The sequence below is a fragment of the Syngnathus scovelli genome, chromosome 12 (genome assembly GCF_024217435.2).
Source record: "Syngnathus scovelli strain Florida chromosome 12, RoL_Ssco_1.2, whole genome shotgun sequence".
Taxonomy (NCBI): Eukaryota; Metazoa; Chordata; class Actinopteri; order Syngnathiformes; family Syngnathidae; genus Syngnathus; species Syngnathus scovelli.
This window is the reverse complement of record NC_090858.1, coordinates 1,990,278-2,006,700: the sequence shown is the minus strand read 5'-3', so window position 1 is coordinate 2,006,700 and position 16,423 is coordinate 1,990,278. Positions and strand designations below refer to the sequence as shown.

Sequence of the window (16,423 nt, the reverse complement as noted above, 5' to 3'; positions counted from 1 at the left end):
TTTAGTCACAGTCCTCTTCTGGAGACAAATTATCTTATTATCCAATATGAATTGGAAAAATAAATTGCAAACTCCTTGTTAAATGCAATCACTTTTATTTTATACAAGCACCTTGCATTCACAAAAACAAAATCAATATTACTCTTTATCATTATATTCATGTTTTATATTCATATTTTTCTTGAGCATTTGGAATTTTAATCTAATAATATAACACTAAGTGGTATTAATAATAATAATATAATCATAATAACAATGATGATAATAATAAATTAGTCTTTTGGAATCCTTTAGGGACCAGCAGTTGTTTCTTTTCTGGCTGTCCAGGAAGAAGCAGAAGCAGCAGCAGTCAAATAGTGTGAATGGTCATTTTACCAGCTTCTCCTGTTATGTACAAACAGATGTGTGGTGGTGTGATGATGATGGTGGTGGTCGGTCCCCTTCAGGAGGTCTTATCCTCAAAGCAAATCTGCTCGATGCGCCTGCAGAAAGACAGCAGGTTTCCGTAGCTCCGCACGCGCTCGGCTAGCTCGGTGCTGGTCAGCCGAGTGGTCAGGATGGTAAACAGGTGGCCGAACACCAGCGCGTCCAGCTCCGTTGGCCTGAAGGTATATCATTATTATTAATAATAATAATTATAGCTTTATTTGGGAAGTGTGAACAGAACTAAGTTATAGGGAGAGTTTGAGTAATTACAGCCTTCTGCCACAGGGTGGTGCTATACGCACAATTTCCTACCTTTCCAAATAAATGATTTTATGAATAGCATCTGCCACTAGTTCACTCAACTCAAAATGGTGTCTCACGGGCTAGAGTACATACTGTTTATTGAAGAAGAAGGGCTGCGTTCCGAGGCGCTGCGAGAGAGCCTGGCAGCACTGACTCACGTCCTCGTACACCTGAAACACAAAAAAAAAAAAGAGTGTGGCTGCTCCGCGTAACGTTATGTCATGTAAATTGTTGTAATAATAATCGCTTACCTGCTCCAAATTTTTCCCTCCCCAGCCAATGGCGTCCATCTTCCGGCGCACCTCCCACTGCTTCTGATAGGCCAGGATGGTACTGAGGGGCCACGAGTAGGGGCTGCTGTACCTGGGACGAGTGATCTAAATCCCATGTAGATGTGTCAGGGAGGGCTAGATGGGACTTTGAAGAGGCTCATTGAGAAGAGAGGACTCACCTCAGCAGCTGTGCCGTCGTCACACCACTGTATGTATAACTAGAGGAGAAACAAAACGTTATTTGAGACAGTGACGGGCACACACACACACTTGGAGATGACCACAATGGCATTTGAGTCAGAAAAAAATTATACCTCAGCCGTCAGCAGCATGTTGTTGACTAGCTCCATGTATGCTTTCATTTCGGCCCTCTGAATGTCATCCAAGCCATCGCTCAGAGAATGACCCTTAAGTGAAAGCCAAATTAGATTTAAAAATAAAACAAGACACAGCTAACACTGAGGGCTATACCGTACTGATTTTAGAGTCCTCTTAATATTAACCATTGTGAACTCATGTCAAAATCTGACTTCGAACTTTTCCTGTACAAATAATTAAAGGACAAAAATGATTGCGTCATTCCCATCTACCTTGGCTTTGGTGAACTGCACTATTGGGCCCAGTTCCGACACCACCTGGTTTCCCACATGGATGAAGGGAATCTTGCCTAAAGAAGGAATCGTAAAAACACAATTCATTCAAGCGTAAAACATTGATGAGGAAATTTACTGCATTTGTACATGAACTCACCGGAGGGTGACATGTACTCTGCATTGGCTTTGCAGACCACCTGCACGGGCAGACCACACATCCGCAGGTAGGCCTGCACAGGAGACAAAATAGGCTCAGATGACACTTCATTGGGCACCTTATCTATTGAGATTAATCCAGAATGCAGAAATGTACCTGCACAGCGAGGGATGAGGCGCAGTCCGAAAGCAGAATCTGATCCTCTGCACAAGTCAAAACATATAGAATTGTTATTATTTTATTCATGTATTAATCCAAAGGAGAAAATACTACATAGTTATGGAGCAAGATCTCAGTGGATAGGTTTACACGTTATGTGATACAGCAGAAAAAAAAACACACACCCTTAAGCGGCTGGTACAAGGTTGCACTCTCGGGCCAAGGCTCAGCAGCTGTAAAAACAAAAGCACATGAAATTCATATTTTACAGGCTACCAAATACTAATAGACATGATCAAAGTGATTCCTCAAAACTCAAAATGTTTAATTTTGACGAGGTCAGAGTTCACTCAGGTCGGAAGTTATAAGTGCCCCCCGCAATATGGCTCCCTTAGACGTGTATCGAGTCCACGAGAGAGCAGCAGGAATGAACGGATGATTGCCAACAGAGATTCAAAAACAACAAGTCAAACGTACGTAATACAACTATACGATGTGGTTCAAGTTAATAATACATGCATAGAATAGACTAGTGTTTTAGTTGAGAATCTTCTACGGCAAACCAAATTTTGCAGGTAAATACACCTAAATATCATTTACGTCAAACCCTTCAATTGTTTAACTCCAAACCTTGCTAATGGAGTAAATGTTAATTTGAATTGCAGGACTTTCATTGCAGCTCAAAACTCACAGCTACTGCTAACGTTACAATGAAGCATTTATTACGATTATTTTTTATTATTATTTGCTTTGCCAATGCTGTAAGTGAGCTAGCAGCATAGCGAACATCACTATGCACAAACTGCAAAAGCTGCAACACTTTACCCGCCATTTGTGACACGAAAGCATCTGCTGCAAGAGACATCTTTGCTCTGAATTCTTGTCTTTAAATACGCTCAAAAACGTTTAACTTTAATATAAATCTGAGGTCAGTTCAGCTTCATGGGAGCTTGAGGACACCGACTGGTCCGTGGAAATCTTTAGTCCGATGAGGAACATTGAACGAGATTATTGGTTCCCCTTGAAGGCCGGAAATGTTCAATGTATATATATTTTCCTTTCTTCTTTCGCCCAATAAAACTAGGGAGCTGTATTGTATAAATTATAGATACGTACATTTTCATAAGAAATATGAAAACCTTATTAAAATATTTTTATCAGAAACTGGTGCGCTTGCACTTAGCTAGCGCTGATTTGTTTTCCTTTTAAAATGCAGTTCACAAATGAACCACATGAGGGCGGCCTTGTTCCAACACAACTGGATGAATGGAAAGCACGTAACACTTCAAGGTGGATAAAAGAACAAGTAGGTACTATTTTTTTTGTCTCTTCTCGCGTTTAGCTTCTTAATATTGAAAATAATTTATGTATGTGATGTCGAATACTGCGATTATTAAGACAATTTGTCCCGTGTAAAAGTTTCCAGTTTGTTTACCCAAAAGTCACACTTTGGATCCATTTGTCGCAAATGTTCTCAGCCAGTTTGCGGCGCGCGATCCTTTTTTGATAAATCTCTCGTGACTTTTCCTGCCCATTTGTCTCCAACGGAAGCCTCCAATTAAAGTAGCTCATTTCCCACCAACCATCACCAGGAGCGACTTGTGCTGCTCCCAACATGCTATATTTGGAACTTTCTGACGTAAACATGTGAAATGCAATGAATTCGTCGATTTAAAACTATGTAATAAATGTTTCTATTCATATAATACAACATTATATGTAACATTTTTACGTCATTTAAAAAATAGTCCTTATTTTGTGAATACTCATAACGTTTTCAAATCAATCGCAGTCTTAAACTTGCTTGCAAAACCCTTTTAATATTTACATCTTTATTTTCCTTTTGTTGCATATTCATCTACATTACCTTCTGTAACGTTGCCACGACAAGTTACCCCATTTATCTTTTATTTCCCTTTGGTCCACTTATTGCTATAATTCGACTTTATCTCCAACGTTTTCGGACCAAATAATATTTCATTCGCAATTGAGACTTTTGTATATTCTTACTTTATTATAAAATCTTGTGTGCAAGAGAGCAGGAGACACTAATCTGCTGTAATGTAAAGCTTTTTATTTACTTAACCAAGTTCTTTTTTTTATCAAAATGTTTTTTTCCACACATATAAAAGTCGTACACGGATGCTTTTGCTGTACTTTCTCACATACAAAACGACACGTGCTGCTACCAAGAATAAAAATATGCCATGAAACATACACATAATAAAAAAAAAACGATAAGTACTTATGGAGGCCAATTAGCATATTACACTGGAATAAAGAAGAAAAAAAAAACCGTATTATTCTTTGTTGGATGGACTTTAAAACCCTGTAAGGAAACCCTGAGACAAATATGCAAACACCTTTTGGAGCTCAGCTGTGTACGTGTGTGCGCGTGCACGTGTTGGTGCGTGTATGTGTGTGTGCTGCACGCTATTGCTTTTGGCACATAAAAATCAACAGTGCGTGCTCATTTGTTGCTTATGTGTCATCTTTGCCATTTTGGTCATGTGCATATAAGTATAGCTAATACGCTGCCTCACTCTTATACAACCCTGTATTATGCTGTTTTTTTACCCTGTAGAAATAATAATAACGATAATAATATTAATAATTACAAAAATAACCCTGTTGTCTCCACAACAAAATTCTTCCAGGAGATCCAGAACAAAAATGACAAGACTATAGGCTATATATAAGGCTAATACATGGATGCTTGAGGAATGTAGGCCTGGATCGTCACTTGGTCATTTGGGGGGGGGGGGAGGTCCAAAAGCCCCCTGACCCTAACCCCTTTGAATCTCACACCGGGATGGCCGCCTTGTCCGCGCTTTTCTTAGCCTTGCTGCGCCCCTTGGTGTTTGGCAGCTTGTTGTCCTTCTTCCAGCGCATGCGCCGGTTTTGGAACCACACCTTGACCTGGCGCTCGGACAGGCAGAGCGTGTGCGCCACTTCCACACGGCGGCGGCGCGTCAGGTAGCGGCTGAAGTGGAACTCCTTCTCCAGCTCCAGCACCTGCTGACGCGTATAGGCCGTGCGCAGACGTTTGGGCTCCGGCCCAGGGTGGTTCGGGTTCACTGAGGGACACGAAAGGACAGTGTGACGTCATTAGTATTTTTTTTTCTTCCATATATTTATTATTTGATAGCATATTCCGAGAGGCCAATTAAAAATAGCAGCATTTCGTGGCTCTTATTGATACGAATTGGATTTTGGCTAAATTGCATAATAAATGCATCCGTAAAGCCGCACAATATTGGAAAAAACATGCGATATGGATGTTGAGTATTTTCATATCAATATTATGATATTGAACATGTAACATCTTTATTATCTAAAGATGAAGTGTTTTTTGTCATGGTAGAATCGAATCAGTTTACATATAGGTGCGTGTATTTAAGTATAAGAATAGGTCCCATTCACTGACAACAATTTTTTTCCCGTCTAAAAAAAAAACTAATTCCCTGAAATACTTAATAATGTACATAATGTATATTAAAAACGTTTTTTAAATTTAATTTTTAATGATTGAATTGATATTTCCATATTATATGGTCAAATTTTTTCACAGTTAGTTATTCCTGATGGTATTTTGGACGTGTGCTTGCCTGCGTCTCTTTACGCACTTTTATTATGCATGTGCGTCGATTTGCAATTGACCAGCAAACTGGTTAAGAAACCATTCTGGACTATTAAGGCGCATCTCTTTGTTCACTGGCCGTGTGCGCACACTCGCGCACGCGCACACTCACGTGCGCGCACAAGCTGCGGCAGAGCCATAAAAGTTTATAGCGGCTGTAATTCTGCCTGACACTCACTGCGATCATAAATAACTCACCACAAGAAATGGTGCTCCCAAATGGACAAAACACTACAACAAGGGTGTGTGTGTGTGTGTGTTGTGTGTGTGTGAGTGAGAGTGTAGATGAGATGCTGGGGGGCAAGAGGGAGAAATAAAATGAAAAAGCAAAATGACATTCGACGTGTTAAAAAAAAAAAAAAAAGAAGTGTGACAGAGAGAATAGGATGATGGTGTTCCTCACCGTGGGCGATGTGCACCTTCTTCATCCAGGGGTAGACCACGATTGGCGGCTTGTCTTTGGCCTGGTGGCCCCCTCCAGCACCGATTCTCCTCTGCACCTGAGCAGGCTTACTCGCGCACGTCATCCACATCTCCGGAAAGCCACCCTCCTTCCCCTCGGCGTCGTCGTGCTCGGGGAAGCCGGGGAAAGGCGCACCTTGCTGCGGCAGCCGCTCGGCATCCTCCCGCGGGTGCTGCTGCTGCTGCTGCTGCTGCTGCGGTTGCGCCTGCAAGGAATGTTCATAGGCGGTTGACTGCGGTGCGTAGCCGGGCTCGGGCGGATGGGCTGGGGCCGTAGGCTGGTAGCGCCCACCGCCGTACGTGCCACAGTCCGGGGGGCTGTTATAATACCCCCCTTGGTCAGTGAAATGACTGTAATCTTCCTCGCAAGGCGGGAAGTGCGGCTCGGCGTATTTGCAGCTCACCGCGTAGGACTCCATGATTGATTTATAGCGAGGCTGGTAGGAGAATACTAATTTTTCTTTTTCCTCTCTCTCTCCCTCTACCCCTTCGCCCTGTGTCCCCCTTTTCCCCCCTCTGGCATCAAGCCACCCCGCGGCTGTCAAATAGACGGACGGCCGTATGGACCATGTGACCCGCTAGCTCAACCAATGGGAGGCGTCGCTTTTTTGCCGCTCTCCCTCTAAATAAAGTCAAAAAAATAAGCAAAAATTGTGCCTAATTGGCTTAATAAAGATTTGCTGGCGGGGCTAAATTACAAAATTACATGTTTGTGGATTGCAACTGCTGCGTCATTATTTATTTTATAAGCTCATCCATCTACCCCCCCCCCCCCCCCCCCCCTCACCCCTTCCTATTGAACACGCACAGTAGATTTATGACTTTTTAGCTGACGTACGGGATCGACCCCCACAGATGGGCCCCTGAGCTGAAAAATTAATCGGGCCCATATTGAGGGGACGAGGGGGCCATATTTGGCCTTGTGGCCGCAATCAAAGGGCGCAAAACAAAACGTGACCGCTCCGCAGAGGGCACGCACACAAGAATGGGACAAAAAGGCCCCCAGACAGTGACTAGTAGTTGGCTTTGTTGCGGGTAGGGGTCAGTCCGAGGTGTCCCGTTCACCATCTCACCGTCATCATCGCCGTCTCTGAATAAAAGCCACATTGGAAAAATGATGCAGCTGAGGAGGTGGGGTGGGGAGGACTGAGCGAAGGCGTTTAAAAATGATCTTGCTGGTTTAGAACCCCCGAAAGTGGCCAAATTGAGCCCTCACACGACGCAAAATAAATGATAGTCCATTCTAAACCCCCCAAATAATCATTCATTCGTGCATACGGCGCCCCCTAAACTGCCGCATTGTTTTGGCATGCGTTGGCTCAAGTGGAGGCTTTATTCAATCTGACCTAATGCAAGTGAACCTAAAAGCAAATGTGTTTGATCTGGCTTCCAGATCCTAATGGATGTCAGCGATAAGCCCAAAACAGGCAAACATTTGCTTTAGTAGCTTGCTTTAATCATGCTTGATCGTTTTATTAGGGTGAAAGTGTCGCTCAGTTTTCTTATCTAAATTGATGTGTTTAATTAGAGACCATTTTAATTAGAGACACCATTTTAAAGGGTGATATTGTTAAGCAGAGTGGAAAGTGTCATTTACAATTTGCAATTTTTGTAGAATTTTCGGGTGTATGTTACCTAATAGTCTATATACATAATACCAATACAATCAAGAATGTTTCTCCATATTAAAGCATTTAAGTAATTAATTCAAGTGATAATTTTGGGTCAATTTGCCGTCATGCTGTGAAATTATACTTTTTTTTTTTGCTGTAACCCTGAAAGGCTCATTTTTTCCTTGCAGTATAGAGTACATACAAAAAGGAGCCTTATGCTTCCATGCATCCATTGCACTGGAATGTCATTAGTCAGCCAGAGGGTGCCACTCTGAACAAACATTTTCCCCAAATGTGAGCAAGAAACATAAACAACAGTACAGTAGGTATCCAATAATCAAAGTTCGAAGGATCATGTTTCTTCTACTGCAGTGGACCCTTGAATACTCATGGGTTATCACCCCTAAAATCATTTAGCAGATTTTGTTTCTATACTTATTTTTCATGTATTGAAGTTTGATCAGTGATTTTTATTGAATTATTTAGTTTTTACAATTCAAAATACATTTCCCTCCCCAATTTTAATGGCCATCAATTATACGCAAATATTTGCTATCCGCAACCCAGCCCGGCCCGATTTTCAGTCATTTTAGGTTGTAATACCACCAATGACCATCAGATGGCAGATGCAAGAGCTTGCCCTCAAATTTTGTGGATTTATGCAAGCAGGACCTGAATCATTTATTTTCCTTTAGTTGATTCTTGTAAAAAAATAGTAGGAAAATGATATTTTGCTGAAGTGACTTGAGTCTCCATCGTGTCATTGGATCTTCTTGCTGATCGGAAAGTGAAGCAACCCAAATTGAAAACACAAAGAAGCACTTGTGAAGCTCTTCGGGTTTCCCTTGCGCGTGATAGATGGTTAGTCGCCGCCCATAGACTCCCCTAGAACCCAATCTGTGACCGAGCAGAGTCCACACACATTCGGTTCTACAGGGTATTTATAGGCGAAGCATGTACGCTCCTGCTGTTCCACACTCCAGTGTCCTCGGATGTAAAGGAGTCGTCTCGACACCGCTCTTTGTTTCGGGAACACGCTTGTTACATGTGTCGCGTGTGTTGCTTTAACATGCCAATAAGTCATTGAAATAATCCTTAGGCATGTGGATGCTGACAGAGATGTGAGTCATTGGACCTTTTCTCATCGGATTCCGTGCAAAACTGATTCTGCCTATTTTCTAAGAATTAAAAGTAATTAGTAGAAATTAATTTTTGACTTACTCGCTGTTTGAGTGTGTTAACAGTTTGGTTTATTTTTCCCATATGGATGCAGTGCTAATTTTTTTGGCCACATTTTTTATTAATTAGTCATTGCAATTGCAGAGAATTGGGGATGGGTAGATACCGGTACACCGATACCTTATTTCTAGGTATCGGTACTTGTGCCGGAAGTCGATACCTGTATCGGTTGCTCTCCTGTGCCAGCCGTTTTATACAATCAGGATCTATTTTTTTTATTCTTTAAATATGTTATTGTCCTTTTGGGGGGTTATTTATCAAACGTAGTGGTATCGGTACTTGATATCGGTATCGGTAACTTGATAGTTGAGCAAATGTCTTGGTCTGAAAAATCAATCATCCCTACATTGCAATTAGAAGAAAATTGACCCATTTTGGCTTGCTCGAAAACGTTCTGTTATTTTAATCAGTAACATTGTTCCGATACTGAAACCTCTTTGATTCTTTTTTTAAAAAATCTATTTCTTCATGTATATTTTCTTATTCACTATCAACTTTTTTAGGGTCCGTCCGATTAATTTGCTGGCTCATTTAACCACTAGATATTAGCTATTTTAAAATATGCTTATTTGTGTGCGAAAAGTCCATTTTTAAAGTGAAATGCCAGCCGAAACAAAGGCAAATTGACGAAACAGTCCTAATGGATGTGTTTGAATAATGACGCTTTCGCCAGCACGAATGCATTCAGCACAGAACTATTAATCTACGCCTTCATTTTCATTTATTTTTTTTTAAACAATTCTTCAGCTCCAAATGAGTTTTTCTTAGTAGTCATCAACTCCACACACCTTTTGACTCAATAGCTGTGAACTTTGCTGCCCCCCCTCTTGCCCCCCTCCCTTTTTAATAGGAGACAACAACACCAACAACAACAACGGGGAGCTCAAAAGCGAGCATTCTTGTGCGGTCAGAATGCAGCCTAGCTGCCGAGCGGGTCGCTGCAGGGTCACTCACAAGCGTTGACCGAGGCTTCACCGGACCTACCATTAGTCCTATGCGAGCTGGACAGGACGGTTGGGGCTCCGCACGGATTGGGGGGGAGGGGGGACCACGCAGAGTTCAAAAGTCGCTATAGGCCATTGTTACGGGATTGTTCATTGTATTGCTTTGTGCAACCATTGAAAGAGCACTTTTGCGTCATGTAACACCGTGCGCATTTTTTTAAGCCAATGCGTAAACTGTATTTGCATTCTCACGCAATTCCTACGCATTATTGTTATTGCCCATGCGCCATTACACCGTTCTCAGTGCACATGTGTAGTCCACTCTTCGGGGAAAAAAAAAAAAAAAGCTATTCAGATGGTGGCTTTTCTTTCTCTCGGGGGTCGTTTCACTTTTTCATCTTAGACAGGCTGACCGCCGGCTAACCCCTTCGCCCCCGGGCCTGCAGCCGGGTCAAAGCCGGGCTGAGAGCGGTCCTCTAAGCCGGTTTAGACATTAACTTGCACGACCCCTCCTGCAGCGCAGCGGCACCGTCTCGCGGGGTGACGCCAAATTCGCATTTCAAGCTCATTTGCTGCAAAACAGCCCAATTCGAACGCTCCGTTTGAATGTAAAATATGGATTTTGTTAAAAGTAGTTTTTATCGCGCCGTGCAAATGGACTCAGATTAATGCCTTGCCCCAGCAGCATGCATGTTAACACATAAACCTGCAATAAACGAGCCAAAAACGTGCGCTTTAATGTCCAAGTTTTATGACGTCTAATTCCCATCATGACTGCGCACAGGGAGCTCATACGACGCTCTAGAATTTTTTAGCTTGCCTGATTTACTGTCAGCCAAAACAAGTACGTGGAAAAAAAGAAAAAAAGAATGCTGATGACTGTCGTCGTGTCTCACTTCCACAAAAACATCCACCCGCACGAGCTCTACGGGGTCTTTCGGATTAATTGCATAGAACAATATGTAGTTTACGTTTTTTCATTTGTTTGTTTATAATTGTCGTTTTTTTCATAGGTGGGTTTGTTCAAACACGCTATAGCGTGCATTATATATATCTCAATGTTTTTATGTAGTAAAATGCATGAAACAGCGCGGCAGTTATTTTTATTCTTACACTTTTTCTTAAAAGTTTTAAATGAATAGACTAATGTTAATATAATGAAGTATTATCAGAATAAATAATACATTTAACTGTTTCCGGCCGTTTTTCTGAACACATTTTCAATTTAAATGTGCATAATTGAATGGCTATAGAATAGAAGGTAATTTATCTCTCGGGCGAAATAGGAGACCATTGCAAAATAAATGTGTCATATTTTCCTATCTAGAGTTTTATATTTAAATAGAATATTTTTTTTTTAAAATATCCTATACTGATCCCTACTCTTGCTGCTGCATTTAGTTTCAGAAAATAAAATGAAAAACGCAACAACCCCCCCAAAAAAACGATTTGTCTCTTATTTTCCCCGACTACGCAGAGTTGTGTATTATAATAGTATTTGCAAAATTGCATCCAAACAAACAAGTTTCTATTTTAATAAACACAATTATTGCATAATTTTCAATCTACATCTTTCATTTAGACGATATCACTGAGGAAAAGCATTATTTCAAAGGTGAACCATGAGTGGAGTTTCCTTACCGGCCGAGTAAATGTCACCTGCAGCCGGGCTTGTCCTCCGTGACAGTGAATGTCCCTCCATGCGTGTCCCCCTTGCCGCCCGAATGATTTAATTGAATCCCATTTGTGGAGCACAGGTGGATCTCTGGACCCCCTCGCTCATCCCACCAGGGTCAACGCAGGGTCCCCGGACCATCGATTGCACCCCCTTCTCCTCTCGCCCCCTCCCCGTCCATATCTCATAACATCATCGCTGCCAAATATGAAAACCCGCAGCCGTCCGGCTCTCGCGTGGAAGCGAAATCACGCCGTCCTCTCGTCCACGTCGAACCGCGGGGACAATTTTTTCGAAGTGTGTGTGTGGCCGCTGATGCGATGTGGTGGCCTGTCGGCTGCAGTCTGAGTTATATTTTGGGGCCTGTCACGCCACCGGCAATAAAACACACTTTATTGCTATCACGTGTTCTCCCCCTCCGACACCCCCACCCGCTTTTTTTTTTTTTTTCACGTCTCCCACGCGGATCCATAAATTGTCCTGGGAGAGGACACTTTGAAAAGTAACGGGGGAACCCCTTTTATATCTTTATTTTAAAAACAAATATATCAGGTTTTAAATAAAACTACTAAGTATATGCATTGCGAGTGTTTTCTGAACACATCCAACATTCTGTTGATTTTATTTGCTTTTTTCGTATATTGCTTTCTATTTTTATTTCTATACGTTGCCAATTGAGCTCCGTACGTGAGTATGCATGCGCACAACTCTAGACGTCGACTGACCCCTGTCCAAACAAACCTAAACGAGTCTTTTTGCACTTTTCCGGATGCCCCTGGAATGCTGGAACATTTGTTTCCTGCTTTGATTTCCGTAAATGGGGAGCAATAAAGCCATAAAGTAGGCGCTGTGAAAACACACGTGCGTGTGTGCGTGCGCGCGTGTGTGTGTGTCCCGCCAAACGCTGCAAAAACACAAAACAAAAACGCCACCACCATGCAATAACAGAACAATCGTCTTGAATGTACGACAAATGCATCATTTGTAATTATTATACATCCTTAATAGAACACTTGATGCGATGGTTTTTGTCACGTACTTATTAACCGCACTTACATAATTTATGACCTATATAATGTCAAAGCTAAATTTTCCCATGGATTGGAATGGTGTCTGTCTGTCTGTCTCCTATCAATTGAAATCTAATGTTGATCTATAATACAACCTACTTCGTGATTTCCAACGTCTGTGGCGTTAAAAGATATTCAATTTTGCAACGGATTTGAACGCACCCTGGTGGAGCTGTGTTCAAATAACTCTGATAATGACGTCGCCCAAACTGCCCTTGTGTTTGACTTCCGTTTTTAAATCGCGCAAAATTAAACATGTTTGCATCATTTATAGCTATTAAACATCATTCTGAATGCACAGCTAACACTCTAAATTATTTAAACAACAAGCGTCCTTATTAATACGTCTGTACTATTAATTATTAATTTTCCCATTGATTCGAACGCACCCTGATAAAGGTGCATTCACGGTAGCTGGAGGTTACAGATACCCGCCCCAAATAGTCTTAGTCTTGCTATATAATAAAGATATAGTGAAGCTCATATAGTACCAGGGGCTTGTGTCATCTGCACTTAAGTTTCAGTATAAACATGAAATGTTTGAATGAGTATTACTGTCATTTATTTGTGCTCTAATTGCATTATCGTATATAATATGACATGAATGCTGCAAATATGACGTAACGTTGCGTATCATTCAAAATAATTCAAGACATTGAATACATTAAAAATGTCCCCCTGTCTGCAGTGCTCGGAGCGCAGTTTTATTCTTTGTCTTTTACCGCCCTCTAGTGGACAGAAGTAGCAACAGCAGACTGCGCTGAAGAAAAAATGGGCGTTACCTGCCGCTTTGCGGTGCTATGACAGCCCTTTTGTTCATTGTTCAACATTGAACAATCTTGCTATAAATAAAAAAAAAAAAAAGATTTTACTGCTTGGAATCGAAATTTATAATCAAACAGTCAACGCAAATTAGGCAACCTGCAGCATTTTATAAGCAATTCAATTCCTAATTCTGCCTTCGTAAACATAATAAAGTTTAGATTAAGGCATCGATGTAACAATATCGTTATCGTGACTGTAAATTGCATTGGTGTACAACTGCAGTGCGTAACATTACACCAAAATATTAGAAACAGCCCTCCTTAGTATAATTATATTAATACCTCAATTTGTGAACTCATTAGATGTTTTTTTTTTTTTTTGTCCACACTCTGAATAGAAATGTTAGTCAACATTATAATATTAAATTGATGTGCACTGCAGAGCTGCGAAGGTAACGCCCATTTTCGAAATTGATCATAATGTCTGCAAAGGCTTCTAACTCTATTGGATCTCTTTTACGCAATTTCACTTTTGTGCATGATAGTCCGTCTTGGGGTTCATAAATTACTTTAGAGTTACTTTTTTTGAGTTGAAATGGTGTCAAACTCATGTTGCTTCTTATTCAAAAGTCATTCTTTAGTGGTCTTTTTGCACATGTGCAGATACAGGAGACGCATAAGTTGCTCTTACGTGACAAATTTGCAGCTGCTCTTCTCCTTCACCTTCTCAGTCGTCGTTTTTGTCATCCTACACACATACAAAGAGCAAACCCACAATCAGCAGCACGATACAACTGTCCATCTGTCTGTCTCCTGGTGTAAATTTTCCAGGTTTGTGTGGCGTCACTGTCGCCCTTTGTCCCTTTTGTTGCTCTCTCGCACACACACAGACACACACACACACACACTCGCGCTCACGCACACACACGGCAATGGGCTCCTCTGCCGCATTGCAGTAGGTTGTAAATACTGTCAGTGCCAGCTGAGCTCCAGTGAGCATCACCAGTGAAATACTGTCTTTGTTTCTCCTCTATCCTTCTCCCCCTGACCCCCTACAGACCCCGCCCCCTCCTCCGCTATAGGAAGTGTACAATTGTAAAAGGAGAAAGAAAAACATAAAATACTGCCATCTTTGTGTCTCTGTGGGTGTGTAAGAGCCCCAGTCACAGGGCCCTCATAAAAAGCACACATAGAGGAAATGAGGAGTGGGGGTCGTTAGTTATTTCCATCTACCTATGAGTGAGACCAAAAGATGTCGGTTAATATTGAGTTCATTGAAGTTGACTTTATGATTGAAAATGTTTTCCCCCTTTTGTATCTCTCAATTATGAGAAACAAACGTGCACCCTTTCAGTAACATGCATTTTTATCATCCTGTGATAATCCCAAGTGCTTTGCATCATGCGGCAATGACGTCACCACGAGGTGAAGTCATCTCACTTCCACTTTGCTACATCTGTCAAAAAATGTCAAGACTAAATCTGCACCGAATGTTTGCTGCGACTTCCCTTGCCGCCTACTCACCGTGACGTCACCATATTTTACAATTCCTACTTAATTGTGCATTTATGGTCGTCAAATCGGCACTCAAAGTACTTTTAAAGAAGTAAATGCGCATCCAAATTACTTCGGAGACATCTGAAATAATTTAGTAACAGTTTGACATTTATCAGAGCCCTCAGAAATTGCGTAAGAAAGCAATAATAACAGTTTCAGTTAGTATTCATCATGCAAATATTGAAAGAGTAGCCTACCTGCTGATGTGATCATCCGCATACACGCCAGCATCTTTTAAAAAAAAAAGAACAGACGATTTCAGTTTGCAGCAAGTCGCACCATATAGGCTATGACGTCATTACGCATCAAACTATAGGCTAACATTCGAATGAGAAGTGCAGAAATACACTTGGAAAAAAGCCGAAAGAAAGTGCGGGGGTGTGTGAGTGTGACAAGAGACGAGTTTTTTACCGTGCGTGCGTGCGTCGAGGCGGCTGCGCGTCTATACGCGCGACGGGAAGGAAAGGAAGCAAGAGTGAGACGTGATTGGTCACGTGCATGCGGAGGGCCAATGGCGGCGGACGCGCGCTCGTAAAATACAGCACCTCAAGACTCGGGCGTGAGGGGAATTTTGGGGGCTATGATTTGTGGCAGCTGCACTCGCCAGGAAGCCAGAAGAATCCATCTTGAAAACTCCATGTTGCGGCTGGGGTGGGGTGGGGGTTCATAATGTGCATTATTATACACTTAATGTGGATTTTAGAGTCGAGCAGCACAAGTTTCTTTAATTTCGATGCGTCAATAACACTGCATTTTTGTTGTAGCTGTTGCAAGTTTTTTTTTTTTTTTTTGGTTTTGCAGTCGTTGGTCATTGGACCTCGTTTCATGAATTTAAAATACTTTGATAATGTGTAGTTATGGATACGAATATTTGTTTTATTTCGTTTATGTACGGCTTGAATTTTCTGTAATTCCAATGCGCAAATAAGACAGACGGTTTGGGAGGTGGGGCAGCAATACGAATGTGCTTTTGTTTCTGGAAATTTGCAGCTTTTCATACGTGTTTTTTTTCGAGCAGCATGATGTCACAACGCCAGTAGGATTTTTTTTGTACATTTACTTTAAATCTTTGGTCAGCATGATTTTACTTCGTTTTACTGGCGTGTTTGAGACAACCGCACAAACGTGATGGGAAAAAAAAAAGGCCTACTTTGTTCGTGAAATAAGGAAGAAACAATTCTGATTTTCAACTGATGATCAGGAAAATGTTTTCCTCGAAGAACAAATCAGATAACAAATCTGAACTTAAATAGACAGGTATAATGAAAAATCAAAATAAAATACGCTACAAGAATGAAACGAGAATGTATTTGCCACGCATTTAAAATGAAAACAGCCTTTTGTCCTCTTAGCCACAACTACGAACGTGAAATAATCAGCATCATGTCATGATTAAGAATATTAAGAATTAAGTGCCAAGATCATTTCAATTTCACACTGCAGTTGTTTTTTCCCCCTCACTTGTATTTTAGGGTTTATTTTGTGTTTATTTTCCGTTCTTCACACATCCTTGTATGTATCAATTAGTATTCAGCGGTAGTGTGCAGTG

General features: G+C 41.4%; 2 protein-coding genes and 2 long non-coding RNA genes across 5 annotated transcripts in view; 1 reads left to right on the top strand and 3 right to left on the bottom strand.

The window, feature by feature from the left end:
* Positions 1 to 6,735, top strand: part of LOC125978533 (uncharacterized) — a 61,128-nt gene extending 54,393 nt beyond the window's left edge. For both annotated transcript variants that reach the window (XR_007485073.2, XR_007485075.2), the window contains 3 exons: positions 1,006 to 2,383; positions 3,127 to 3,216; positions 6,540 to 6,735. This is a non-coding gene — a long non-coding RNA (uncharacterized lncRNA). The remainder of the gene's footprint in view (positions 1 to 1,005; positions 2,384 to 3,126; positions 3,217 to 6,539) is intronic.
* mtx2 (metaxin 2) lies at positions 76 to 2,907 on the bottom strand. Its single transcript, XM_049735941.1, has 10 exons — positions 2,736 to 2,907; positions 2,096 to 2,143; positions 1,908 to 1,954; positions 1,752 to 1,824; positions 1,592 to 1,668; positions 1,316 to 1,408; positions 1,181 to 1,219; positions 981 to 1,106; positions 823 to 899; positions 76 to 602 (listed from the first exon to the last, which is right to left on the bottom strand). The coding sequence occupies exons 1-10, from the start codon at positions 2,773 to 2,775 to the stop codon at positions 443 to 445; spliced, it is 780 nt and encodes a 259-aa protein (XP_049591898.1). The 5' UTR covers positions 2,776 to 2,907; the 3' UTR covers positions 76 to 442.
* On the bottom strand, positions 3,965 to 6,502 carry LOC125978525 (homeobox protein Hox-D4b). The gene is made up of 2 exons (XM_049735942.2): positions 5,954 to 6,502; positions 3,965 to 4,987 (listed from the first exon to the last, which is right to left on the bottom strand). The coding sequence occupies exons 1-2, from the start codon at positions 6,429 to 6,431 to the stop codon at positions 4,713 to 4,715; spliced, it is 753 nt and encodes a 250-aa protein (XP_049591899.1). The 5' UTR covers positions 6,432 to 6,502; the 3' UTR covers positions 3,965 to 4,712.
* Positions 6,736 to 12,016: 5,281 nt separating the features above from the next.
* Positions 12,017 to 15,338, bottom strand: LOC125978537 (uncharacterized). The gene is made up of 3 exons (XR_007485078.2): positions 15,286 to 15,338; positions 15,072 to 15,105; positions 12,017 to 14,065 (listed from the first exon to the last, which is right to left on the bottom strand). It is a non-coding gene; the product is annotated as an uncharacterized lncRNA (long non-coding RNA).
* Positions 15,339 to 16,423: the final 1,085 nt, after the last annotated feature.